Source organism: Thalassophryne amazonica, chromosome 13, assembly GCF_902500255.1.
Source record: "Thalassophryne amazonica chromosome 13, fThaAma1.1, whole genome shotgun sequence".
Taxonomy (NCBI): Eukaryota; Metazoa; Chordata; class Actinopteri; order Batrachoidiformes; family Batrachoididae; genus Thalassophryne; species Thalassophryne amazonica.
This window is the reverse complement of record NC_047115.1, coordinates 17,291,510-17,319,393: the sequence shown is the minus strand read 5'-3', so window position 1 is coordinate 17,319,393 and position 27,884 is coordinate 17,291,510. Positions and strand designations below refer to the sequence as shown.

The window sequence follows — 27,884 nt, the reverse complement described above, 5'->3', positions numbered from 1 at the left end:
GTCACACGGTTTTGGACACTCTCCAGTCTGGCTTCAGCATGTTTAAAACATTTGTCACTTAACTCCACTATTCGCGCGGTCTCCTTTTACATGTCACTAACTACTCACATACACGCCCTCTGTGGGACAGGCTGGAAAGCACCGGTTTGTTCACAAACTCAAAATCCATGATGAGATGGAAGAAAACAGAGACAAAGTTGATAAAACATGAGCCAGGAAGCAGCAATCGACGTGCAGTGTGAAATGGCACTGAATGCAGCACATACACACACACACAGTGGTCACACACCATCACTCACTGGTATTGGCAGCAAATGCAGGCATGTGCACTCAGTGCCAATACCGCTACTTTTCAGAGGAGAGGAGAAATTGATGCAGAATGTATTTTATGTAGTTTCTGAGATATGGTCATTAATGTATTTTAGATGATGACCTCAGATTTGACCTTCAGCCCATGACCTTGCAATGACCTGTGTTATGAGAGGATGTTGTACTTAGTCTATCCACAAATTTGATTGAAATTGCTCTGTTTTGAAGATATGGCTGTGGACAGTAGATGATGACCTGAGATTTGACCTATGACCATGAGATGACCTGTGTCATGAGAGGTGTACAGAGTTTATCCACCGAGTTTGATTAAAATTGCTCTTTCTGATTTGATAATATTGCCATAGGCAGTGATGATGACTGCTGAGTTGACCACAGCCTTTGATCTATGACCTTCACATAACAGGTGCTGTGAGAGTACAGTTCTCCAAGTTTATCCACCAAGTTTGATTGAAATTCCTTTTTGCGTTCTGAAGATACGGCTACAGACAGAAAAAAGCAAACAAGCAAATAGGCATGCTGGTTAAATCCCTCTCCAGGTTTGCAGGCCAGGAACACCAGGATGAGTCTGGCCATGGGATGGTCCTGGTGCAGGTGGAAGCTGTCTGCATGTGATGGGAGATGAAAGAAATCAGGTGGAAGAAGATGGAGGAAGGGTAGTTGTGGTAGATTGCTGCTCTTGCAGTTGCTCGTGCAGTTTTGGGCTTTGTGAAAGAGATCAGTTTCTTCAGAAAATCTCTCACTTCTGAGTTTCCCTTCTAAATTGCACTGCACCAAGATCAAGCGCATCCAGCTCTGTTACACCCAAAATACAACTATGATTAATTAAGAAACCAAATACACCCTCTTTGCACCCTGCACCTCGCATTGCTCTCAGATTACACGCTGTGCAAAATAGCATAGTGAAGTTGGACACACCACAGTGCACATGAAACCATGTCCTATAGGTCTTGAAGACGGGTTTCTTCCACTATTACTTAGCACGAACTCTGATCTATTCCAACTTCTGTCTTCTAACATGTTACGAACTCCAGCCTGACAGGCAACAGAGGACAAATGCAGTCAAGGTTTTGTCTCTCAATACAACAGTAACTGTCATTCAATCATTCGTTTATTTATTTATTAAGGAAAATAACACAAACTGATTTTAGCCTTTCACTTGTGAGATTTACTCATAAGAATTTGGTCTCTGTGTCACGGCAAATGGAATATATTTCATTTTAAAACATTCTACAAATTGGTAATAACCTTTCATCTTTAGTTACTGGCAATTGTGATGGACATTCCTTTATCATTCCTTTATTTTGGATTTAAAGCTGTAGAGGCTTTGGGTTTTTAATTCTAGAATTTTATTCCTTTGCATTTAAATAAGGGATTCATAATACAACATTGCCAATATGATCAAAAATCATACTGTCTGTAAACAATTTAGAATTTCTACCCCTGAAGGGGAGAAATTCAAGGGATCAGACAACCCATGCTGGGAAGGAGCTGTAACTTTTCAGCATAATAAACCTACATTATAATCCTTGAATATTGGTAGAAACTAAACTTTTGTCTATTATGTAACATTTTAAAGGCCATAGAGCTTTACATTAGTGAGTTATTAATTGGTCAATCAAAAAAAAAAAGGAACAAATGATTTATATTAAATTTAGTTATATAGCACCAAATCACAACATAAGTCTTCGCAAAGTGCTAGTTGGCTTCTGTTACATGTGATAGCTTGTTAAATAGTGTAACTGTTAGTGTTTAAATACATCTGGTCATTTTCCGTGCCAGTGCCAGCACTGAGACTTAAAGTCTGTGAAAAATTCATGAAAAGGCACGCTAAGTTGTGAACCTGAGCGCTAACAGCTAACCTGTAAATCTTCTTTCAGGCCTCTCAGAAGCTCACATTACTGTTCCTATTTTTACATGAACCTGTGCCCAATTAACAATTCGAGTCAAAGAAGTGACATGTGACACTGATCCATCAGGATCGAACAACCAAGAAGCAGCACAGCCTTGTATTTTTTTACTGCAACACTCAAGGGTCTTGATGTATTTTCTTGCGCAGATATATTCCAGTCTATAAATAATTGGACAGTTACACTATTTATTTATTATTTATTCATTTATTTGTGTTTGGAGTGTAAACTTTCAGCTGGATTTTAAAGGGTTTTTTATTAAAATATCACATTAACCATTTAATAATTACAGCCAAGTAGTTCAGTCTCTTGATTTTCAGATGCCACAAGTAATTGGACAAACAAAATATAAGGATTATTGTGAACACAATCACTTTTACAGGCAGTTTTTTTTCATATAATGCCACTGAATATGTCTTGGATTTCATTTACATCAGTCACTATGAAAAACAAACTGTATAGTACTGTGTGGGAAATATGTCTGGAGAAAGCTGTTCTCAACAACTGAATGACTGTGCAAGAAACAGGTGAGTGAGGGAAGCCATCAAAACATCCATGATAAGTCTGATGGTGTGTGGCTGTGACTGTCAGTACTGTGTATAGTGCAAATTGTGTCTGATACAGCTTCATGGTGGAATGGAACAGAAAGGATTTTCTTATAAAGAAGGTATATACCATATTTTCTGCACTATATGTTGAACTGAGGTATTCATGGCATCTGTCCAAAATTGCATAATGGAGAAAAAACATATTATTTGCATTGGTCTATAAAAGTGCATCTATTTTTGAAACATGGTGCTACAGCTTCATGCAAGAAGAAGCAAAAATAATTTAATCAGTTCTTTAGTTATTTATAAGGCAAACACTGCATTAGCAAGTGAAAGCTAATGGGCTAAATAATGCTATTACACTCAACAAAAATATAAACGCAACACTTTTGGTTTTGCTCCCATTTTGTATGAGATGAACTCAAAGATCTAAAACTTTTTCCACATATACAATATCACCATTTCTCTCAAATACTGTGCACAAACCAGTCTAAATCTGTGATAGTGAGCACTTCTCCTTTGCTGAGATAATCCATCCCACCTCACAGGTGTGCCATATCAAGATGCTGATTAGACACCATGATTAGTGCACAGGTGTGCCTTAGACTGCCCACAATAAAAGGCCACTCTGAAAGGTGCAGTTTTATCACACAGCACAATGCCACAGATGTCGCAAGATTTGAGGGAGCGTGCAATTGGCATGCTGACAGCAGGAATGTCAACCAGAGCTGTTGCTCGTGTATTGAATGTTCATTTCTCTACCATAAGCCGTCTCCAAAGGCGTTTCAGAGAATTTGGCAGTACATCCAACCAGCCTCACAACCGCAGACCACGTGTAACCACACCAGCCCAGGACCTCCACATCCAGCATGTTCACCTCCAAGATCGTCTGAGACCAGCCACTCGGACAGCTGCTGAAACAATCGGTTTGCATAACCAAAGAATTTTTGCACAAACTGTCAGAAACCGTCTCAGGGAAGCTCATCTGCATGCTCGTCGTCCTCATCGGGGTCTCGACCTGACTCCAGTTCGTCGTCGTAACCGACTTGAGTGGGCAAATGCTCACATTCGCTGGCATTTGGCACGTTGGAGAGGTGTTCTCTTCACGGATGATGCGAAGGAGATGTGTGCACTGCATGAGGCAAATGGTGGTCACACCAGATACTGACTGGTATCCCCCTCCAATAAAACAAAACTAAACCTTTCAGAGTGGCCTTTATTGTGGGCAGTCTAAGGCACACCTGTGCACTAATCATGGTGTCTAATCAGCATCTTGATATGGCACACCTGTGAGGTGGGATGGATTATCTCAGCAACGGAGAAGTGCTCACTATCACAGATTTAGACTGGTTTGTGAACAATATTTGAGGGAAATGGTGATATTGTGTATGTGGAAAAAGTTTTAGATCTTTGAGTTCATCTCATACAAAATGGGAGCAAAACCAAAAGTGTTGCGTTTATATTTTTGTTGAGTATATATGAGGTACAAAGAAGTCGAGTGTAAACTGCTTCTTGTCACCACTTAACAAACTAACATGGCAATGCAGGCGCCATGTTAGTGCAGTGCGTGTACATTTACCTCACTAAATGTAAATAAACCTTATACACTGACTACCATATACATTTTTAAAACATTATAGTTAGCCTTACCTTACATTAGCTGTTTTCCTCATTGTGCTCTGCAAAGGGTGTCCCACAAAGTGCAAACAAGTCAACTGCTGAGGAGTTTGAAGGTTATTCCCTCTCTTTATTCAAGAGTGTGGTCTTTCATTTTGAGAGCATGATTTATTAATAGTAGTTGTTCCCTCGAGACTCAGCATATCATCTTTATTCTGATCTTCCTCTTCTTGATTTGTGGTGGTTGTCTTCCAGTTTAATGGGTGGATTATGGTCATCTTCGGCTCTTGATTGTGAATCACAGTACTTCTTTCAGATCAGTATACAGGAGCAGCCTCACACATATACAGTGAGGAAAATAAGTATTTGAACACCCTGCGATTTTGCAAGTTCTCCCACTTAGAAATCATGGAGGGGTCTGAAATTTTCATCTTAGGTGCATGTCTACTGTGAGAGACATAATCTAAAAAAAAAAAAAAAATCCGGAAATCACAATGTATGATTTTTTAACAATTTATTTGTATGTTACTGCTGCAAATAAGTATTTGAACACCTGTGAAAATCATTGCTAATATTTGGTAAAGTAGCCTTTGTTTGCAGTTACAGAGGTCAAACGTTTCCTGTAGTTTTTCACCAGGTTTGCACACACTGCAGCAGGGATTTTGGTCCGCTCCTCCATACAGATCTTCTCCAAATCTTTCAGGTTTGGAGTTTCAGCTCCCTCCAAAGATTTCTATTGAGTTCAGGTCTGGAGACTGGGCAGGCCACTCCAGGACCTTGAAATGCTTCTTACGGAGCCCCTCCTTAGTTGCCCTGGCTGTGTGTTTGGGGTCATTGTCATGCTGGAAGACCCAGCCATGACCCATCTTCAATGCTCTTACTGAGGGAAGGAGGTTGTTTGCCACAATCTCACAATTCATGACCCCATCCATCCTGCCTTCAATACGGTGCAGTCGTCCTGTCCCCTTTGCAGAAGAGCACCCCCAGAGTATGATGTTTCCACCCCCATGCTTCAAGGTTGGGACGGTTTTCTTGGGGTTGTTCTCATCCTCTAAACATGGTAAGGAGTTGAAGCCAAAAAGCTCTGTTCTGTTCTCATCTGACCACATGACCTTCTCCCATGCCTCCTCTGGATCATCCAGATGCTCACTGGTGAACTTCAAACGGGCCTGGACATGTGCTGGCTTGAGCAGGGGGACCTTGCTGCCCTGCAGGATTTTAAACATGACAGCATCATGTGTTACTAATGTAATCTTTGTGACTGTGGTTCCAGCTCTCTTCAGGTCATTGACCAGGTCCTCCTGTGTTGTTCTGAGCTTTCTCAGAATCATCCTTACCCCACAAAGTGACATGTTGCATGGAATCCCAGACCGAGGGAGATTAACAGTCATCTTGTGTTTCTTCCACTTTCTAATAAATAATCATAACAGTTGTTGTCTTCTACCAAGCTGCTTGCCTGTTGTCCTGTAGTCCATCCCAGCCTTGTGCAGGTCTACAGTTTTGTCCCTGGTGTCCTTAGACAGCTCTTTGGTCTTGACTATGGTAGACAGGTTGGAGTGTGATTGATTGAGTGTGTGAACAGGTGTCTTTTATGCAGGTAACAAGTTCAAACAGGTGCAATTAATACAGGTAAAGAGTGCAGAATAAGAGGGCTTCTTAAAAAAAATTAACAGGTCTGTGTGAGCCAGAATTCTTGCTGGTTGGTAGGTGTTCAAATACTTATTTGCAGAAGTAACATACAAATAAATTATTTAAAAAAATCATACATTGTGATTTCCCGATTTTTATTTATTTATTTATTTTTTTTTTGATTATGTCTCTCACAGTGGACATGCACCTAAGATGAAAATTTCAGACCCCTCCATGATTTCTAAGTGGGAGAACTTGCAAAACCACAGGGTGTTCAAATACTTATTTTCCTCACTGTAGAAGGTGCCATCTTGTGGCCATAGAAGATATTGCACTATATTTTTGACATGTTTTATGTACATATGATAGTAACTATTGTTTCCATCTTTGGCATCGGTCCAGGGGATGTATTGCAGTATGAGGCTGATGAGTTGGCTCTGCACAGCCTGGAAGAGGCGGCTGTTTACTGTGCTTCCGCCATCAAGATCAGCTCCAAAGATGCTAGACTTCACTTTCTGTTGGGAGTCATTTTTGAAGAACAGTACAAAGCTACAGAGATGTACAACCTCAGAAAAAAGGTACACAGTGGAAAATATTCTATTTGCTCTTTAAAGGCACATTGTAAAGATCTGAGATGCTGTAGAAAATATGAAGAGTTCTGTATTCTGAAATCAGCCTGTATTGGCTCTTTCATACTGATAGTTTATTGCTGATGTTTCAGATGTGCAGTTTTCACATTGTTACTGGTGCGGTCAGTGTCTGCTCTTTACCTAATTCAGTGCTCCCTCTTCAGGCTGACAGAGACAGTGACGAGTTTAGTGATGCCAAGCGTGCATCACGTCAGGACGAAATCCTGGCAGTGTGTAAGCGCCATGGATTCCAGTGTGCACCCGCTGTGGAGAATCAGCTCCAGGCTTTGGATAAAGAGTATCATAAGCTCAAAGTCCAGGGCCTGTCCAGCAAAGCAGATTATGTTCAGATGCTCTACATTTGGCTCTCCAAGAAAATCAGCAAGGTAACAAGGCAATGGCTCAACAATGAAATACTTCCACTTAATCTCATAATATATTTCATTTCAATGAAATACGTACTGTGAAATTGCTCTGTTGCAGATTGAGATATTCTTTATTGATCTCACAGTGGAGAAATTATGTTTACACTCCAGTTACCTCAGACAGCAATTAGTCCACAGTTATTACTTGTTTACCGTAATAATGGCACACATCAGAATTAAACACTGCACATACACATTTGACATTATTTATGTGCACTAAGTTTGAAGAAGTCCGTTATCCAAATTGAGGCAAGTGGGTGAAGGCCACGCAGCAACCCTGAGATGCGCCACCGTCGGCATGGGGGGAGTAACGGGGGCTGCAGCTAAAACTGCACCGCCTCTGCAGAAGGGGAAAGGAATGACGTGAGCAGACGCCGGAATGGGGAGTGTTGATGGGGGTTAGGAGGGAATGGAGCATGCTTCAGTCCTGTGAAAAGCAGTTTATTGTCTTTGTGAGTTGAGATAAGAAACAGCCAAATGTTCCCCAGGCCGAAGACATTCCTCTGGAGGAAAACAGTCGGGCAATTTGACCTTCAGGCTTGATAAGCCTGTAGTGTTATGGTTTGAGCAGTGAAAAACACTTTTAACAGTTCTACTTGAACAACCAAATCCCAATTATAAATTAAGAATATTCCCAATTATGAATTAAGAATATTCACCGGCCTCTGAAATCTTCAACTTCAACTGCAAGGCACGCATCTGCTCCAAGATGTCATCCAATTTGCGTCTGAGTTCAAGAGTCATCACAGTCTGAGAATGCACTGCCTTGCCAACCTCGTTAATCATGACGGACTAGCGAGGGGCCGTGGTTCTTAATGCCGCCGTCTTGCCAATTTTTCGGTACATCAGGGCAGCACATAAGCCAAAAAGTACCAGCTCTGCTACCATAAGACCAAAAATGAATAAATCCTCGATGTCCACAATGGAGAAAGGCACCAAGCATGCCACACGCCAGGAACTCCAGGAGTCGAGAACATAGCCCGCAGGATACGTTCCATCTGGGCAGGTAGGATCCCCCGGTCCTGACCTTCTTGTAGAAAAATGGTGTCAATAGCGTTCAGAGGTCAATAGATCCAGAATCCAATATAATTTGAGGAATTCACAGTCTGGTGAAGTAGGGACTTGAAGGTCAAAGCAGAGAACAGAGATAAGGGAGAGTGGAGGATTTCTCTGAATGCATTGTAATGCATTCAGAGAAATGTATGTGCATTCAGAGAAATGTTCACTTATATTTATCTCCTGCTGTTTGCCTTCACATGGAGCCATTATTATGCTGTTGGTGAAAGAACGTGCTCTCTGAGTGCCTATTTAGTTCACAAACTGTAACCCCACCACATTTCAATAATGAAAGCCCCTCAATTTAATTATTGTCCCCACAAAACTGATTTAAAGCAGAAAATAATGCCACCTTCTGTTTGCACTGGAAGGGGCATTCACGTGCTCCTTACATGTTTGAACCCAAATTCAGATTAGTTCTTTGTGATTTACGTTGTCCTTAATAGTTTATTAATTCTGCCCAAAATGAAACCAGTATATCCTTCACAGACACACAAACCTTCTACAAGTCTATATTTGCGTAAACCTGTTTAACAGTTATGAAACTGAGTTTGACCTTTCATGATGAAAGGTCATGTTGACCAATAGAAAGATGGTATATGATTGTGTACATACATGGAAATATGAATTCATCTTTAATCATCACCGTAGGGGTGTCATTAACCATTTCATCAAATTATACATTCTAAACATTTTGATATAGTACACACTTTGACTTTGGCTTATGACCTTGACTTTTAACTGATTGTTCTTCAAATCAAGTCAGTTTGTCCAGGTCCAACTCTCAGTCGTTCTCCTCAGTTTGGTTCAAATCAGATCACAAGTCAAGGTTTTTTGTTCACTCATGCACACAAGATCAAAACCGATACCCGTGCCCAGAGCTAATGCTGGATATGGGTATCATAAACCAAAAAAAAAAAATCTTGTATTTTATTAAATCTGACCTATAATGCATGATGCTGCTGCCATTCTCAGGGACACTGTCCGTGCTTACAAATACACATCTACAGTGGGACCATGGAGCCCTGGAGAAGATTCTGTGTATTCAATATCACTGTAGTTCTGCTTTTCATGGTAAAAGCACCAAATTGCGCACATATGTAGTATGATTATATAATAGCTAAAATATAAATACCATGCCAAGCTCAGCTCGCATGGATTCAGTCTGTGAGAAAACAGAGAAAACAACACGTCGGACACAAACGTCTTACATACTGAATTAACTCCAACCACAATTACACTGATTTTTTTTTAAATATTGGAAAAATGAATTTTGCATGATGATTTTTAAAATTACATAAATGATGTCTGTGCAAAATTGGTGCATTTTACCATAAAAATGCACATAAAGCTTTTTTTATTAAATGTCTGGCCATCATAAGGACAGAAGTGAGCTCGCTCCTTCATTTTTGCAGGACAGCAGTGTGACTGTGCAGGATGAGGAGAGCTGCATCCACTGGGCGCTGATGAAGTACCTGGATGCCTCCTCTCTGCGTCCAGACAGCTGGGAGTACAACCTCCACGTGGGAAGGCTGCTGCTGCTCCAGGGGAGGCGCAGTGAAGCTCTGCAGCACCTCCAGAAGGGCCTGGCACTGCGCCCGCTTCATCCTGCACTCAGGTTAGCCCGCAGCTGACAGCGCTGTAAAACACGCCTGTTCACCAGAGCTGGAAATGCAGAAACCATTCATCAATCTGAGGACCACCTCTTTGTCAGACAAATTCTCTGTAAAGGGGATGCACTCAAAGCAAGAGCCAAGCCAGACTGTTTCTGAGAAGTGACAAATAAAATCTTCAGCTTGATTTTGAAATGTGCAGGTTTTGTCTCAGGTACTGACTTGCTGCTGAAGAACAGACACTGAATGGTACTGATAAACAGCCAACAGTAGTTAGGCCACTGGGGTCAGTGATGGATCTAGGATTGTTCAATTTCATGGGCCATGCAACATCTTAGAAAATAAAATGTTAACAATTTTCATATTATTTGAACTGCACTGCAATATTGGTTGCCGCCCAGCATAATGGTGCATTACCGCCATCTTCTGCTCTGGAATAGGAATCACACAATAGATTTACAATATTTAAGTATTTGTTGGCATTTTGAGAGGATACTTCAGGGGGCAAATCAGATTTCAGCTCTGACCAGTACCTCTTTGGCTCTACCCCTGACCAGGACCCTGCAGTTACCAAAAAGGGTTTATAAATGGTAACTTCCCTCTAGTCCTAGCATTAAAGAGAGCATGTTGAAGTTGTTTTTACATTTATGGTAGGCAGTATGTTGCACTAAAATAGGTTAAGTAATGTTACACAAGTGTGACATTAAAAAAAAAACATTTAGTTATTGTGAATGACCATTATTTGTTGATTTTCAATTCAACAGATTCATAGACAACAGTACAATTAAAGGTGATTAATGGTGTATGCCAACAGAATCATATATTATTTTTGTAAATTGAATAAAACTAGACCTGGTTTGTTAGATATTTGAAAGTATTACATTTATTTGTGAACTATAAAATCAGGTTGGGTTTGTAATATATACACCATCAAATGGGGTTAGGACCAGTGGACTCTCCTTTTATAAACTGCATGCGAACAAAAGGTTTACTTTACCTAGGCCTGCTAGATGAGCCCAGACATGTCTCACTGTCTCGGCATAAATATTTATACAAATAACAGCACATTATTATGTTAAAAGATGCCAACATGCCCAAAATGGGAGGTTCACTTATCCTCATTTGTATCTGTAAGAATCCAAAATTAACAAACTGTTATATGCAGTAGTTTTTATGTTGTTACTGATGAAAATTTTGCAGATTCACTCACTGACTTACTCCATTATGCCTATGCATGTCCTGTTTATCACAGGGAGAAGAAAAAAATGCAAATATTTGTTAAATAATGAAAGGGAAAATGCTCCTGCTGCCATACCATCTGGCACCACAGGGAGTGCTGCAGGAGCTCTTAAAGCCACCTTCCTGACTGCACACGACATCTCAAGGATCAAAAAAAAAAAAAAAACAGACAAATGATGTGTCAAAAAAATTCACTATTTCAACAGGTGTGGCTCCATCCAGAGATGGGAGTGGGTGTTTTCTTCTGCTGGCTTCCCGTCTTTTGCACCAGCGTGGACTCTCAGAGTCTCCCAGGGTTTCCTGTAGTGTCTGTTGTGTCGGTGGCATGGCACAGGCAGAGGGTCACCCTTTGAGACGGGTCTGCTTGGGGTTTCTTCCTCGGGTCATCGGGGGGGTGTTCCTTACCACTCTCGCCTGTGTGCTTGCTCTAGGGGTTGGTAAGGTCAGACCTTACTTGTGTGAAGCGCCTTGAGGCAACTTTGTTGTGATTTGACACTATATAAATGAAAATAAATTGAATTGAATTGAAAATGTTCTATCTGGGTTTCTCCTGTTTGGAGTCTGTGCTCTTACATCAGTGTTGCGTACAATATGGTGCATGTTGGTATAACCACGTACTGTATGGAGGCGGGAAAAGCTGGATATCATGATGCTCAGTTTCCACACTGATGGACATCTTCACTGTGTCAGATTCTTCACAGGCCTAGCTCTGCTGCAGCAGGAGCACAGAGCCTCTGATGACACGGAGAAGGAGGCCGCTCTGTTCTTACATCAGGGACTGGAGCACTTCATCAGCCAGCGCTGCAGCAGGAGGTGTGTGCATGGGTTTGGTACCCTATGAGAAAGATAACCTGTTCATATAGTTATATTCTATAGGGTTGATAGTTTTTTTTTTTTTTTGGGGGGGGGGGGGGGGGGGGGGCTTCTAAAGGATTCAAAATATTTCCAGAAAAATGTTGAAAAACTGCCATCAGTAATTTATAATACTGGCAAAAACGTCCCCAGCCACACATTCTATCCGTTCTTTAATTCTGGTTTTGTTTTCCCATTCTGTTGTATATTTGACCCATATTTGCTGATATAGTGGGCATCATGTTTCTCTCTACGTGTCTTAGCTTAACTTCTTAGCTGACATTAAGGCAGGTAAGGCGTCCAGCGGGTGGCAGGCACGACTATGAGATGTTATGTAAAGTGTAGTTGCTGTTTTTATTTAGTGCATCAAAGTTTCCCAGAGTTCATCATCATTATGTGGTTTAATTGTTTTTGGGTTACTGCTTATAAAAGCTGTTATGTAACCCACTCACTCGTTCATCCACTTGTCTACATTTTTGCTGTAGAAGGTCAACACCGTCACCAGCACTTTTGGTGGCAGGGGGTGCATGTATTTCTTCGTCTTCTGTACCAAGGCCCAAAGGACTGAAGCCATCAAGATTCACATGTGGTGAATGATTGAATGAAAACTGTTTATTTCGAACATTTGATACAACAACAAATACAAGATAGATCAGTGAAAACAACAACAAAAATCATCTGGTGTGCTGTCAGATGATTTTCTGAACAACCGTTAGAACTTTTCTGACATTTGGTACAAGTAAATCTTGCGGGGACTGTCCCATCGTGGCAAGTTGGACTTTATCATTGAATCCCCATCAGTCCAGTTGCTGCAGAATTAACTTCTAACTATCTCCTGCCTTGGTGACTGAAAACCTTCGTGGACAGATTTCTGGAAGTACATTTTAACAGAAGTCCTTTTCTTGTTTTTGTCTGCAGCTGGGTGGAGCCGGATCAATCAGACCCTCTGTGCAGCCAAAGCACACAGTTCCTGCGAGGTCTTCTCACTCTGGCCGAGCTCCAGCAGAGAGACGTGCTGTCAGAGAAGGCCATGAGTGCCGAGCAGATCTACCACACGTACGTGGCAGACCAGGAGTGATGATTTTATTGCTGATGTTGTGTTGAGGGATCTCAGGTGCAGCATGTGACCTGGTCTAACGAGGGACTGTGGTGCGTGTGTTTGTGTTGGATGGCTCAGCGTGGCTGTGCTGACTGCTCAGAGTGTGAGTCAGTGCTCCTGTCATGGAGAGGTCAGCAGGCAGCTGGAGTGGGTGCTGCTGGACGCTCACTTCGCTCTGCTGCAGAGGCTGATCCGACCGGGCGGGTGCCAGTCCAAGACCAGCGTGGAGAACCAGTCCCTGGTGGCAAAGAGATGCCAGGCCCTCACTGCTCTCATACGCCTCAGCTCTATCGCCCCCTGTCAGGAGCTGCTGGACATGCAGGAAAAGGCATGAACACTGCATTTAGGTCATTTAACCTCAGCCAATGCTGAAACATGTGGAGCGTTTATTGGCATTAATGTACTCCATCTTTGTAAACCTGTTTTTAAACAGTACAGCAACTTCACACTGTTCATGAAGTGACAGATCCAGATCCTTAGCTTAACCTTCTTCACCACTAGATGGCAATACATCCAGTGGCGGTCCTAGAGTGATTTACTCCCCGGGCGAAACCCCCTGCGTGCCCCCCCCCGCGCACACTAACGTGGCCACCACCTCCGCCCCACCGCCCATGAAAACACTAACTTCGTCCAGAACACCCACAATACCACAAATTAACTCACAACAGCTATTTTCAAGAACAAATTTCCGGTTTTAATGTCTACTGCAATAACAAACACAAAGATAAACAATAATTACTTCAATAAAGTTTTTGAACATAAAAAAACAAAAGACTCCACATTACAACTATGTACAGTACAGGTATTTAAGAAAGCACAACTGCACTACAGCACCACCCGATGGTCAAAATATTGCACGTCATTCAGTTTAACCAACAGAGTGCACTTTGCATTATCATAGAGTACCATTCACCATAATGAACAAGACTTAAACCTCCATTAAAGTCGCACCATATAAATAACAAAAGAAGTTAAACAATCTGTATATTACAGAATACCATGAAGTGACAAAAAATGTAAAAACCCTATACATTAAAGTGGCAAAAATGGTAAAGCGCAACCATGTATCATAAATAAATGAACTAATGACAGAGGTAAATTCTATACCCATTACTGTACACATAAGAAGAAATAACAAACACTATTGTGTATCATAAGTAACAGGAAGCAACAAGTGAAGAAGTTAACACTCTTTAAAGGCAAAAATGGCAAACCACAATAATTTGTCATAAATAACAACAGGTGCAAAAGAAGTAAGAGGAAAACAGTCTATATACAAAAGTTTGCAGGAGGCATCATAATTGTTTGCCACAGTGCTCACTATCTGTGATGTGAAATTCCATCGAGTAAGAGCATTTCTGGGCAACCTTGAGCAGCCTGCAGACTCAAGAAAAGACATCCTCTTTGTGGATTTTGAGAAAAATGTGGCAAACCCAGAGAGTGATGCAAAAAATATTCTGCACTCATAAGCATTTAGCCCCCTGAGACAGAACCAGATTCAGTCTGTGTGCATAGCAATGCACAAACATTGCACTGGGGGCTATTGCTTTAACTTTGGCCTGCAAACCATTGAGAGCTGAAGCCATGACAGCAGCCATGGCTTCTTCGTAAGGAAGACTATCAAATGGCTTCGCCAAAATCCGGTCCACAACATTCAAATTACAATTCAAATTCTGCCATTATGTGCAGCTTGCTATCTAGCTAGCTCGCTAGCTGGGACTGGCGCGAGGCTAGTGTGAAGTTTGTCCGCCTGTGAGTGCTTTATGACGTTGGAGGAGCTCAGCAGCACCCGCTGCTCGGTAGGGACAGAAACTGCGATAGAAGTCAGAAAGAGTGATAGAAATCAGTCTCCAAACACAAGCACCTACAAAAAAAACCCACCAGAAATAGAAGCTCGATTTGTCGCTAGTCGTTTTTAACAAAGAAAATGCCGCTAAGAGGATTAGGAAAGTCTCCGGTTCAACTCAGAACAGAATGAAAATGCTCCCACGGATGTTTACACCAAAAGATTGCTGATTCGCTCATTTCGCTGTCAATCAAAAAGGGATTCAGCCTCAGACAGAACATCTAATCATCATGCAGAAGCTGAGCGTCCGGGCCAGCCGAGGCCAGCCCACTGCCCCATAGACCCCAGACACGCTGAGCGTCCGATGGGCGGGACAGAGCCCAGCATTTATCCAATGACTCGTCTCATTTCGCTGCAGTCTTTGCTTTGCTATTAAATTCTGTGGACGCTCAGCGTCCACACTGCTTAAAGCACTGTGTCAATCAATACATACCTTTTTCCTTTGCTCGTTTCTCCTTTTCTTCTTTCTTTTTCTTTCGAAATTGGGCACCTGATGGCTTTGATCGTTTCCTATCCATGATTATGTCTTACTCTGTTTCGACCACCACCTCGTCCAAACATTGAATGATTCCTCCCTCCCCCTGCACAAACTCTGCACTGTTCAGCATTGCTCACCTAACGCGAGAGGTGAGATGGGTGGGCGCTCTGCTGTAACATAACCGCGAACTCCCCCGTCAGGGCAATCCCCCGGTTTTAATTTTTTTTTGTTGTTGTTTTGGCGGGGGGGGGCAGGCAGTTTTTTTTTTTTTTTTTTTACCTTTTTTTTTTTTCGCACGCTCGTGCCCCCCCCGCGCAATGCCGCCCCGGGCGGCTGCCCGGTCAGCCCGCCTCCAGGACCGCCCCTGAATATATCCTACATACTGTAGCTTTAATCCACCATGTAGTTGTCAAACTAAAGGTGACTGTGTGTTGTCTGGGTTCCTGTCATCAAATTCGTACAGACTAAACTGTCTCCTCTGTGCATAAATGTCTCCATTTTCCTTGCTGACTTGTCCCATTTGCTCACTTCTCTTGCTGATGGATGCAGACGTGCCAGGTGGCAGTAATGACTATGCCTCGGGACAGCCACGCCCTGTGTCTCCTCGGTTTGGCACAGCTGGCTCAATATGACAACAACCCGGAGTCAGACAGCTTAACAGCCGCTCTGCTTGATTCCCGCCTCAGCTTCCAGGCCAGCATTGAGCTGGAAGGACAAACTCGGTGTGGCGTGCCACCTCAACAGCTAAGCAGTAAGTCTGTGTGCTGTCCTCACTCTGTGGTGTCATATAACTTTTCTCCAAGCTGGTACTGATCACCAGGAGGCTCATTTAGAAAAAGTATGTATGCACCAAAACATTTATATATTTTTCCCCCACACATGAACTGGAATTTATAAGAGGAACTTGCATTTAAAATGAGCACAGCTCATGCAACTAATGGTATTGTGCCACAATAAATAAAATCCAACACATATTCAGTGACTTGGAAATGTTCATGTATCCATCCCCTGACTTGTCTGAAGAAAACTGGCAATACAACTAATTATTTACAGCTATTATACGAAAGGTTTCCATTACTTATGCGACCCGTCATCTTGGCTTTTATATTTTTAATTAATTCACATCAAATTTTAGAGATTTGCTTTCAGTTTAAGGAAGATAATTTTAGACATTTTTATTTGTTGCATTTTTGTATTTGAAATGGCATAAACAAACTAAAAGGTGTGAAATACCAATTGTTCCAGTAATGTTGCAGGACAGTGTAAATCACTCCGTGACCACAATAATTATGTTTTACCTGCTCAGAACAAAAGTGGTGGCAGGATTGGCTCCAGGCTGAAAATGTTTCTCACCAGTCCACCAGCACGGCCTCGAAAAGTAAGGGCACGTCTGAAAGAAGAGGTGCTAAGCAGAGCCAGGGAGGGTCTGGTCAAGGGCGGGCAGCACCGAATACAACCAGAGCCTCTGCACCCAGCAGAGGGGGGAAAACTCAGCGACCTCCAGCCAAAACCCCGGCAGTCAGGTGATGAAATTTAGAAGACTGTCAGATTTTTTTCACCCATGCACATTGCAGCATTATTCATGTCAGAGTTTGTAGGTACGCACATGCATATCTTTAGTCCCAACCATAGACTGTGTATATGCTGGACAATGCCTGCGTGACATCACCCATTGGTTTTCTAAAAAAAAAAACAAAGGGATACTGATTACACAGCCCACGGTCTAGTAGTACTTTTTATAATTATGTTCGTGCAGTTTATTAAAACAGTCAGAAATGTACAAAGTGATGAACGGCGTGATTACAAACCTTATTGTACAATAGTGTAAGGCTTGCTTCTTCCTACTGTCCTGCAGGGGGCGACCTGGAGCAGCAGCTAAACCTTGCAACAGTGGTACAAAAGCCTCTCTGCTTCACCACAGCAGCTCCAAACAAGACCCTGGTCCCCATAGAGTCCAGAGTGCTGCCGAGGACTCCGACGGTAATAACTGGTGATTGTACCGAGCAGACACACTTCAACCATTTGTTCTTTTGTGTTCACACCTTGATTTATAAGTCACGTAGTTCATTACGGTGCCCAGCTCGCGGATAAGTTCCCTCAGCTGTTTTTCTCCCTTGTTTACATTCATCCGAGAGCTGACGTCACGGCAGCTTGTCAGCTGATCGAAGACGTGAATAATAAACTGAACGCGATTTCTCCTGATGCTCCTAAATTTATTTTAGGGGACTTTAATCACTGTCGAATGGACAAAATAGTGAGGACATATGAGCAGTATGTCACCTGTCCAACAACTATGAGGAACTCCACTATTGACCTGTGCTATGGCTCAGTAGCCAAAGCTTACAGGTCCATTAGTATGCCTTCCTTTGGAGCTTCGTATCATAGCAGTGTCCTTCTTTTACTGACCTACAGGCCAGTCTATAAACGACATGAGCAGACTATAAAGACAGTGAAGTGTTGGTCAGAGGACTGTATTGATAATTGGAAGGCTTGTTTTGAATGCACAGCGTGGGAGGTCTTTTATGATTCATGTTCTGACCTGAATGAATTGACACAGACTGTTTCCTCCTATATATCTTTCTGTGTTGACATTAATATTCCCCAGAAGAACATCATTGTCTATCCTAATAATAAACCGTGGGTTACTAAAAATTTAAAGAATGTCCTAAATAAGAAGAAAATCATTTTTTATATAGGGAATAATCAGGAAAGGAAAGAAATTAATAAAGAGGTTAAGAATGAAATTTGGAAAGCCAAAAGAGCTTATAAAGACAAGGTAGAACATATGTATAGTAATGATCTGCAGGCGGCCTGGAGAGGCATCAAATCTATGGCCTCAGTCACTAATGTCCAACAGGAAAATAACAGAGCACCAATTAGAATAGAGGGGAGCAATGAAGATCTGCCAAATGCTTTTAATCGTTTTTACTCCCGGTTTGAGAACCATGATTTTTCAGACAAATTCTCTCTTGAGAGTATTCCCTCTGCTACTGACTGTAGTATAGTCATCAGTGAGGAAAGTGTAAACAATCTCCTGAAGAGGGTTAATGTAAGAAAGTCCTGTGGTCCAGATGGAATTTGTGGACGCACATTAAGGTGTTGTGCTGACCAAGTTAGTGTCCTCCACCACATCTTTCAGAGGTCACTTAGCTGTGGCCAAGTACCTGATTTATGGAAATCTTCATTCATAATCCCTGTTCCGAAAAATTCATTTCCTAAACAGTTTAATGATTTTAGACCTGTAGCACTTACATCACTGTGTATGAAGGTCTTTGAGAAAATTATGAAGAATATGATCATTTCAAATATGGAGGGGAATATTGACCCACTCCAGTTTGCTTATCAGGCAGGTAAAGGTGTAGAGGACGCCAAGCTTTTTAACCTTAATTGCCTCTACAGACATTTGGAAAAACCTCAAGCCCATGCTCGGCCTTTATTTGCTGATTTTTCCTCGGCTTTTAATTTGATGCAGCCGCCTCTTTCACTTAAGAGGCTGATGTGTGATTTTAAATTGCCCCACCAGATTGTTTTATGGTTGTCAGATTTTTTAACTAACAGGAAGCAGAGGGTTTGTGTAAATGGTTGTGTTTCAGACTCCTTAGTTTTGTCCACCGGTTCACCACAGGGCTGTGTCCTTTCCCCCCTACTTTTTATTTTATACACAGATGAATGCAGAAGCATTAGGCAAGGCAGCTACCTAGTCAAGTTTTCTGACGATACTGCTCTGCTGTCCCTTCTTCAGGGAGCTGAGTCAGGACACGGGGAGGCCCTTGGTGATTTTGTCTCATGGTGTGACAAACTATTTAGACCTAAATGTGTCTAAAACGAAGGAGCTCATAATTGATTTTAGACATAATAAAAGGTTAGCTACAGACAGCATCATTCATGTCAAAGCTGTGGAAAGAGTTCCTGCATATAAATACCTAGGCACCTTTTTTGATGAGAAGCTGAAATTTGATGTGAATACTGCAGATATTGTGAAGCGAGGGCAACAGAGAGTCTACCTCCTCCGCAAACTGAACTCTTTCTCTGTTAGTCCTGTTATTATGTGTCGTTTTTATCAGTCCTTTATTGAAAGTCTCCTGTGTTTTTCTTTCATCTGCTGGTTTCCCAGCCTTGCACTGAAAGATAAAAACAGTTGGTATAGTATTATAAAAATATGTTCAAAGATCACTGGAGTGAAATTTAGGGATCTAACTAGTTTTTGTGACCAGCAAATTTTGAGGAAGGCAAATTGTATTTTGTCTTCTCCTGGTCACGTGCTGGCAGGTGAATTTTCCCTGTTGCCTTCAGGTCGTCGTTATGTTTCACCTGTCTGCAGGACGAACCGGTTGTTAAAATCTTTTATCCCCTCTGCTATTCGTCTCTTAAACTCTTTGTAGGGTCTATATGTGTATGTATGTGTGTATGCACATGTATATGTATGTGTGTGTATGTATATATATATTAGATGGTTGTGATGACACTGTATCCCATGGTATTTTTATTCTATTTTATGCTAAATTATCTTCTATGTGTTTTTCTGTATTGGGTGGTTATTGTGTTTTGTGTGCCAGTACGCAAGCTACTGAAACTAATTGCCCCTGGTGGGATGAATAAAGTTGTCTAAGTCTAACCGGTTAAAGACGGTCGTCAACCTTCTTCTACAGGGAACATCTACGATATGAAATCTGTTGTGTTGCACGTTTGTTTCTGCCTTTCAGAAGCTGCTGCTGCTTCAAACAGCATCAGTGTGTCTGGTGTGGTGAACCGAAGGTCTCACGTCTCACGGCTGGGTCTGGCACGTGCCCTTTCTCGCTCTGCAGACACCCGCGACCAAGCAAAACAGCTCTATCGTGAGGTCATCTCCATGGCACCAGAGGTCAGCTGCCAGTTAGCTTAAGATGTTCTATTCTTCAGCTCAGTTTGTTCAGACAGGAACACAATAATTCTCATAAACAGATTTTTTTTTCTTTTTTGTGAAGTGTTTTTCACAGGTGAAATTATGAAATTGGGAGATAAAGTGATGGGAGTTTGAGGACAATCTGGATTTAGGAACCACATTATTTATGCTGTCCAGAAAATTTAGAATGATCACAAGTAAAAAAAAAAAAAAAAAAAAAAAAAAAAAAAAAGTATTTACAGCCTGACTGACAGGTTTTGTGTAATCAAAGCACTGATCCTGATCTCTATCCATGTGGATATTTACATGCCTTTGGCAGATACGTGCTGTTGATATATTCGACTGGTTTGTGAACTGGCTGCAGGTCCACGATGCTTACATTGAACTCGTGCAGCTGCTGGAGCCGTCGGACCCTCTGGCTGCTGTGGACGTGTACTGCAGCTTCCCTCTGAAAGCCGTGGCTGAGCAAAGCGTGGATGATGCCTTCATTACAGGCGAGATCGCCCGCATGCTGATGGTGCTGGAGCTGTACGACCACCCCCAGCTGGGCCCCAGCCTCGCTGCACATGGCAAAGTCATGGGCCTCAGTGAGTACTAACACCGCTCAGAGTAGCAACGTGCGGTCACAGAGGTACAGGTACAAGCGGCTGCAGTAGGAGTATAATTTTACAATGTGCTGCTGCAGTGTAGTGTTGAATTTAAATCACGCAGCCAGGCTTCTGTGACAGCTAAATACCCGAGCAGGACTGATTTAAAAATGAAAAACGCTTCAAAAATACAGTGAAATTATTCAAATTTTGAAGCAGTTACATTAATTTTACAATTTTTGCCTGTAGGTTGCATAGAGAAGTACATCGATATTTTAGAGGGGAAGTCCATGACCCAGCTGCTGAAGAGTATCTACACCACGATCAATGACAGGCCAGAGGACGACCAGGAACTGCAGGAGTTCTTCAAGTTCAAATGCTGGATCTGACAGTTACAACCGACCCAAAACAGACGGCTACATTTCTGTTATCCAGCATCTGACTTCAACAGGTCACAAAATGATTTATGTCTGAATGCTGACATGTAGATCAAGTTTCTTAAAAATAAATAAGTAAAATAAAGTTGTCCTCTTGGAACAGATCTCGTGATCCAAACTCTTTTAATATGAAAAATTCTCGAGAAACACATACTTTAAGAAAAAGCATAACTACATCATGCAACAAAACATGATGTTAAATCCACATTCAGTGTAATCCCGAACAAGATAGACACTAAATTAAACTGTGATCATGACCACATTTAAACAGGAAGATTTCAGTTTATGACTTTAAAGTTTTCCAGTTGGACAGACATCCACATACTTGACATCTTGACAGATTGCCATTCTCCTCAGACTGGAACTGAAGCAGCAGCACTTCCAGACATCCTGTTGCATTTTTCTTTAGCCCTGGAAATCTACAGGCTCCAGGGGTGGACACTGAGGCCTGAGGATGGACAGCTGGGACATGGCATGGTCCAAATGTGTTGATGCCTACTTTTAACAGTAAATTCTGATTTTATGGGTGGGGACATTTATATTATAGTTTAAATTAGACTATTAAAATGTTTTTACTGCTGACAGACAACAAAACAGCAATAAAAGATCAAAATGTTCCAAAAGGAGCTCTAAAGACTCTCTCTGTCTTCTGAAATGCAGGTAAAAAGCTCTTCCTTTCAACATGTAGCACCAAAGTTGAAAAGGAGTCATGGCATGAATATTAGGCACCTGATGGTTTTCAGCTGAATCTTCACTGTTGCTGTTGTTGATGCACGTGGTCGGCCTCAGCATCCAATGAACAGACAGAATTACACTAACCACACCCCCTCAAGGAACCTTGTATCCACAAACAAGGCAACTGCAACATCCTTCATAAAGACCAATGAGATCGACGGGAGGAAGGAGGAGACATCAAAGAGATGGAATAAAACAAAAAGTTTTTTTCATAAGTCGACAGCACAGGTCATCTGCGTTTGGGAGCAGGAGGTCACTAATCCTGGCAGTCAGTTTTTGGGCGTGGTCGACTTTCTCACACCACGTTGAGTTTCGTGACGATCAGCATGCGTACAGACTGGTCGAAGCCCGAGCACACGCACAAGCCCTGCTTGTCAGGGCTCCAGTCCAGGCTGGCGATGGGCTGAGTGGACAGAGTGACGTTCTGTAAGAGGTTGACAGATCCGGCCACACCCACCTCCACCCCGTCCGAGTCCTTTTTGTTTCTCTGGGCGGGATACTCACTGGAAATGAACACAATCACAATTCCATCAATAAATAAAAATGTATACAACCACCTTTACAGTTGTATGTAAAAGTTTGGGCACCTGTGATTTCCTTTTATAAATCATAGGTTGTTTGGATCAGAAATTTCAGTTAAATATATCATATGGCAGACAAACAGAGATATTTGAGAAGTGAAATGAAGTTTATAGGATTTACAGAAAGTGATCTCTGATCTCTGACTGCCCTCCTCTATGGGTTGAGGAGCTGTTATGACCCCGGCAGACACATGAACTACATTTTTTTCCCTTCTGCAGTCTGATGTGGAATCAAACTTCTTTTTTTTTTAAATCATTACAGATGGATTACTTACTATTTCCACAGGTGCAGATTACCGGCTCCCCCCGCGGTCATGAAGATGTCTCTGTTTTGAGGCAAATGTCTCACCTGCCAAATGGTTGATTTGTGAGCCTAAAACAATAGGAGGAAATTGAAAACAGAAATGTCAAATGATTTATCTTCTACCATCACAGACGTGACAAACCTCTGAAGAACTTATAGCCGATGAAAGAACTACTTAATGATTCACATTTGGAGACATCGACATGCAGAATGATCTTTGAAGAACTCCGAAAATGTTTAGAAAGCTAACACGTGTTTCTGCCTGAGAAAGAAATATCTGGCAACCTCTGCTGTTCTAAAACTCTGGTTTAAGTGTCTTTTTGTAACATTTTACCACTAAAAGCAACACTCCCGTCTCCTGACCGGCTCAGTGTGATTTTTGGCTGGTGGCACAAAGCCACAGAACTTGTTCAACAAACAGAAATCTAGATACATTCAGCTGTGAAAATCTTAAAAAAGATGCCCCCCGTTTCCCTCTGTACACTAAAACTGCAACAATAACACAGCTGATAGTAACACTTTGACATTTTTCCCCATATATAGGAGCCAAAGTCCACCTGGGTCAAATACCTTCTCTGAAACGGAGGTGAAGCCCTTCGTCGGGTGCAGGGTCCTCATGTCGAAAACATGGAACTTTCCTTCCAGTGAGGTGGCCACCAGCTTGTTCATGTTGATGTCCTTCCTGTCAAACTCCACACAGCACACCTGTTTGGACATAAGAGCGAGTCACTCTCTGGACAGTAGTCACATGCTACATCTCCAACAGAAACCAATGTTTTTATAGAAAAAATCAATTGAAAAAATGAAAAACTGATTCATTGGACATGAACATTCAAGGTGTTGAATTGGAGAAGCCAACATTCTGTGTTTACAAACTGACGTGTGAAGACATGAACAAGCCTTTATGATTTCAGATTTGTAGCGACACACACCTGCAAGGAAGTTTGTCTCAATCTGATTTGATTTCTACACAAAACAAATCATCTCACCCCATTTTTAATGTTAGTTTCCCACCGCAAGGACATATTCCGCAGGTCAAAGAGTTTGATGTCGCCGTTATCGTAGCCAGCACACACGCAGCGGTCCTCGTCATTGAAGGCATGACCTGGAATGAAAACACATGAACAGTGTTTTTATTTCTGATGTTAACAGCAGGTTGTAATTTTGTGGTTGTACCAAAACAGGAAAAAAAAAAAAAACAAACTTCAAGGTGTTAAACTATGAGTTCATATTTTCACATACCAAATGCAACAGTCCAGCAGTCCCTCTTAGCTTCTCCCTCCAAAGGCTCCATGTTGGCGACGGGTGAATCCTTTTGTCTGGGATCCCACACCTTCACTGTTCCTGTAACACACAAACTCCAAGTGGACTTATAAGTAGACGGAATCATTACAGGTATCAACCTGGTGGGGTTTTCTTTGAATCTGCTTTTTTCTTTTATGCAAACTTCTTTTCTTTTACCATCTCTGCTGCCGGTGACTATCTCAGGAGCGCCTTCACCGATCCCCAGGCCTCCAACGCCATCAATACTGTTCACTATCTCTTTGTGGGCCTTGACGCTGTACACTGGAACTTCAGGCATCTCCAGATTCCTGAGGATCATTAGCACAGAATGAAATTATAGAATGCAGATCAGTGTGAACTTTCTTCAGACTTAAAAAAGGATTTAAAGAATAAAATTATAACGGATGTGTCAGCAGATTTGGATAAAATACCATATGTTGAGGTTTCCATCAAAATCCCCAGTTGCAATGTGTCTGTGTTGGAGAGAGGTGGCCCCGTATGTCCCACACTTTATGGGTTTAGGTTTCTCTACCTGAAACAAACATCAAGCAGATAGTTAAGCTCCATATTTTTATTTTTCCAGTGCAATCCAACAGGGGTATGAGGAACATTTTCCCCATGAGTTATTTTCAAACTGTTGGCCTATATAAGCAGACAGTGTTGAATGAACAGATTATGGTTTAATGGATGATTTTAATGAAATCTTGGACAAGAAGGTTTCAAAATGACTGAAATATATGACATAAGACCCTTCAAAGTTGGCAAGGAAAGAGCCATCTACAAGAAAAACAAGCCACACCCCTTTTTTTTCCCTTTGTGGAAGGAAAACTATTTGGACAAAGAACTGAATATTTTTCACTTTGGGCACATAATCTACAAAATACATGAAAATGAGACAAATGTGAGACCACAATGAACTGGAAGCCAGATGGGCCAGTTGTTGATTTCATGTAATGTAATGACCCTACAGTTTATATGCAATGAGTCTATAATGTATGAAATTTTAACTCTCTGAAATAACTGACAATAAAATAAAATAAAAATTAAACCTTTTCTACAATATTCTAATTTTTGTGAGATGCACCTGTATATCTGGTCACATTTGCCTGTGCTTCACTGCATCCATAACACCATGGAAACCACCTATGGTCCTTGATGCCAACCACCCAGGCAGATAACTGGTCCATCCAGACATCTCTGGAGTAAAATAACTACCTATCTGCTGCAGCCAGGTGAAGCGTGGCCATTGTCCTCGACCTTATCCAGCTACTGGGTTCCTCAACACACAGACACCTTCATTCTGGATCATGCACAAAGAAATGCCCCACATGGCCAAAACACCAATGGTGACATCTTAGTCTCCCTACGTAACTGCTCACTTGATACAAAGTAACTGCAGCAGTCAGTGTTTAATAGAGTTGGAATGACGAATGAAAATCATTAGTCAACTCGTCGGGTACCACGAGTCTGCAACTAAATTTGACATTGAATGAATTAAGCCAGTTTCGAATCTTCATGGTGAAACTCAAATGTGTCATTTATTTTAACAACTATAAGCACACCAATACAAAAAAACAGTATTGGCATGAAGACAATACCTGCATTCATTTACTAGGCATAGACGACCCATTTGAGCTGACTAATTCACCTGCCAAGGTTCACACACTTTCTTCACTGAGTGAAGGGAGTGGTGGCAGCTCCAGCAGGTCTATTCTTTTAAGGGTTAAACGAACTTAATAAATGGCTTTCAACTAGTCGACTAGTCGGATGTTAGCTAGACGTACTCTATTAATTACGACTACGTACTCGTCCTACTGTTTAAGTCTCTGGATTATGTTGTACTTTGAATCCTGGATAATGAGTAGAGTCTTTGGTTAGGTAGGAGTTTCCTCCAGTTAAAACCACTCCTTATATTTTTTCAGCTGTCATATTGGAGTTTATGGGGATAATCAAGCGCTCTGTGATTGTATTTCATTGGGTGGTATACCATATATTTGTCTAGCCTTGTTTTAAAGGCACTGATTGATGGTACAGTGACAACTTCATCAGGTAGACCATTCCATCATGGTATAACCCAGTTGCTGAAGGACAGTCTTTTGTTACTATTTTGTAGTGCTCCTTTTTTAAGTGTAAAGTATGCCCTCTGGTCTTCATATCCCTCATCACTTCTAGTATGCACGGCGTAGTGTCATATAGTCCATGTACATATCTGAATGTGTTGATAAGGTTCCCCCATAGTCTCCTGTATAGTAGAGAGGGTAACTGTAGGGTTTTCAGTCTTCCTTCTTCATATGGCAGGTCACGTAGACCCAGCACCCTCTTGGTTGCTCATCTTTGGACACTTTCCACTAGATCTGCTAGTTTCTGCGTGCACAGTGACCAAACTGGCGCCCCATGTCAATGTGATGTTGAAAACTTCTTTGTCCACATGTCAAAGGATCTCCACAGAAGTCCCACCATTTGGTTTGCTTTGGAGACAATGGATGTAATGTGGCTAATGTACCATCTATATTTTCAAGTTGTGTCAGACCTCAGATATACGATTTAAAACCATTTAAGGTCATAAGATTTCATTTCAAATTAGACAGGAGACTCGGCCGATGAGGTTCTCCTGTTACCATAGAAACAAGCACTCAGGAAGCGTTTCTAAGCTAAGAGCTAGCAAACCAAATTGACTGGGCTAAACGATCGATTTTTAGGCACTAAAACCCATCAAACAGACAAGAAAAAAGCCGGAAAAGCAGTCGGTTACCTCCTTAAGGAGCTGGGCCTCTCCGTGCTGCACCTCGTAGATCTGGATGACTCCGGAGCCTCGCGGAAAGTTCCCGAGGCAGACAAACTTGGCGCTGCACGGGATCCATTTAGTGTCAAAAACCGTGTAGTTCAAACTCTTTTGAATGTGCGCAATGATCTGCGGCTTTGCAACCGGCGACGACATATTTAGCCTGTAAAATGTTTCACGTTAAGCTGAACTCGCCGAGGGTGACATGACGAGGTTTTCAAAACAAAAACGACTTTCTTCTTCCTCTTGTCGTTTTAAGCAGCCAACATTAAGATGCATTACCGCCACCTACTGGACTGGAGGGGTGACAACAGTTCGCAAAGTTGTTAACGCCCAAAACAATCACAAAACCCCCACATTTCACTGTACAGAAAATTATTTTGAACAGCCCACTATTAATTAAATATAGGAGTAGGCTTAAGTTAACTTAAGTTTCCCGTCCAAGCTTCCTATATCATTATCACCCAAACCTTCACACATGTTCAGTTTCAACTCAGTCTGGCTAATCAGTCTGTTTTTCTTAGAGTCCAACTTCACATACAGCTCACAATATACCTTTTCCTTAGCTTTCGCAACCTCTATATGTCAAAGTGCAAATCATGCAATAGCAACATGGGGGTACGTTGCTGAGGATTCATTAATTTTTTTGCCGCTTATCTGGATCGCGGTTGCAGCAGATTAAGCATCTCATCTCACAATTCCCGATCCTCAGCCGTGCCCTCTCCTTGAGGCGTTCCCAAGGCAGCTGGGAGATGCAATCCCCCCAGCGCGCGCTGGGTGTTCCCCAATGACTCCTCCCAGTTGGACGTGCCTGTAAGACTTATCTATCGAGATGGCCAAAGGGTATCCGCACCAACTCAGCTGGCTCCTTTTGATGCAAAGGAGCAGACAGCAGCTCTACTCTGAACCCTTACAGATATTTAAATTTCTCACCTTGTCTCACCTTGGGTCTGACAGCAGCACGGTGGATTAGTGGTTAGCATTGTTGCCTCACAGCAAGAAGGTCATGGGATTGATTCCCACC

The 27,884-nt window shown here is 41.9% G+C and overlaps 2 protein-coding genes across 4 annotated transcripts in view; one reads left to right on the top strand and one right to left on the bottom strand.

Annotated features, from left to right (window-relative positions):
* LOC117523257 overlaps positions 1-22,105 on the top strand; it is a 36,799-nt gene extending 14,694 nt beyond the window's left edge. Inside the window, exons 9-20 of the mRNA XM_034184717.1 lie at positions 6,434-6,609; positions 6,825-7,046; positions 9,557-9,759; positions 11,684-11,806; positions 12,764-12,901; positions 13,023-13,272; positions 15,818-16,019; positions 16,575-16,791; positions 17,124-17,248; positions 19,972-20,129; positions 20,515-20,737; positions 20,987-22,105. Coding sequence (XP_034040608.1) covers positions 6,434-6,609; positions 6,825-7,046; positions 9,557-9,759; positions 11,684-11,806; positions 12,764-12,901; positions 13,023-13,272; positions 15,818-16,019; positions 16,575-16,791; positions 17,124-17,248; positions 19,972-20,129; positions 20,515-20,737; positions 20,987-21,126 — 2,177 coding nt within the window. The 3' untranslated portion in view covers positions 21,127-22,105. The remainder of the gene's footprint in view (positions 1-6,433; positions 6,610-6,824; positions 7,047-9,556; positions 9,760-11,683; positions 11,807-12,763; positions 12,902-13,022; positions 13,273-15,817; positions 16,020-16,574; positions 16,792-17,123; positions 17,249-19,971; positions 20,130-20,514; positions 20,738-20,986) is intronic.
* On the bottom strand, positions 21,283-27,107 carry wdr92 (WD repeat domain 92). 3 transcript variants are annotated; one of them, XM_034184720.1, is made up of 8 exons: positions 26,831-27,107; positions 24,510-24,610; positions 24,256-24,386; positions 24,037-24,138; positions 23,784-23,899; positions 23,365-23,499; positions 22,766-22,863; positions 21,283-22,412 (listed from the first exon to the last, which is right to left on the bottom strand). In XM_034184720.1, the coding sequence occupies exons 1-8, from the start codon at positions 27,014-27,016 to the stop codon at positions 22,205-22,207; spliced, it is 1,077 nt and encodes a 358-aa protein (XP_034040611.1). In that variant the 5' UTR covers positions 27,017-27,107; the 3' UTR covers positions 21,283-22,204. The 3 variants fall into 3 exon arrangements, with proteins under 3 accessions (XP_034040611.1, XP_034040609.1, XP_034040610.1); XM_034184719.1 differs by having other exon boundaries at positions 21,356-22,066; positions 22,161-22,412; positions 24,037-24,386; XM_034184718.1 differs by having other exon boundaries at positions 24,037-24,386.
* Positions 27,108-27,884: the final 777 nt, after the last annotated feature.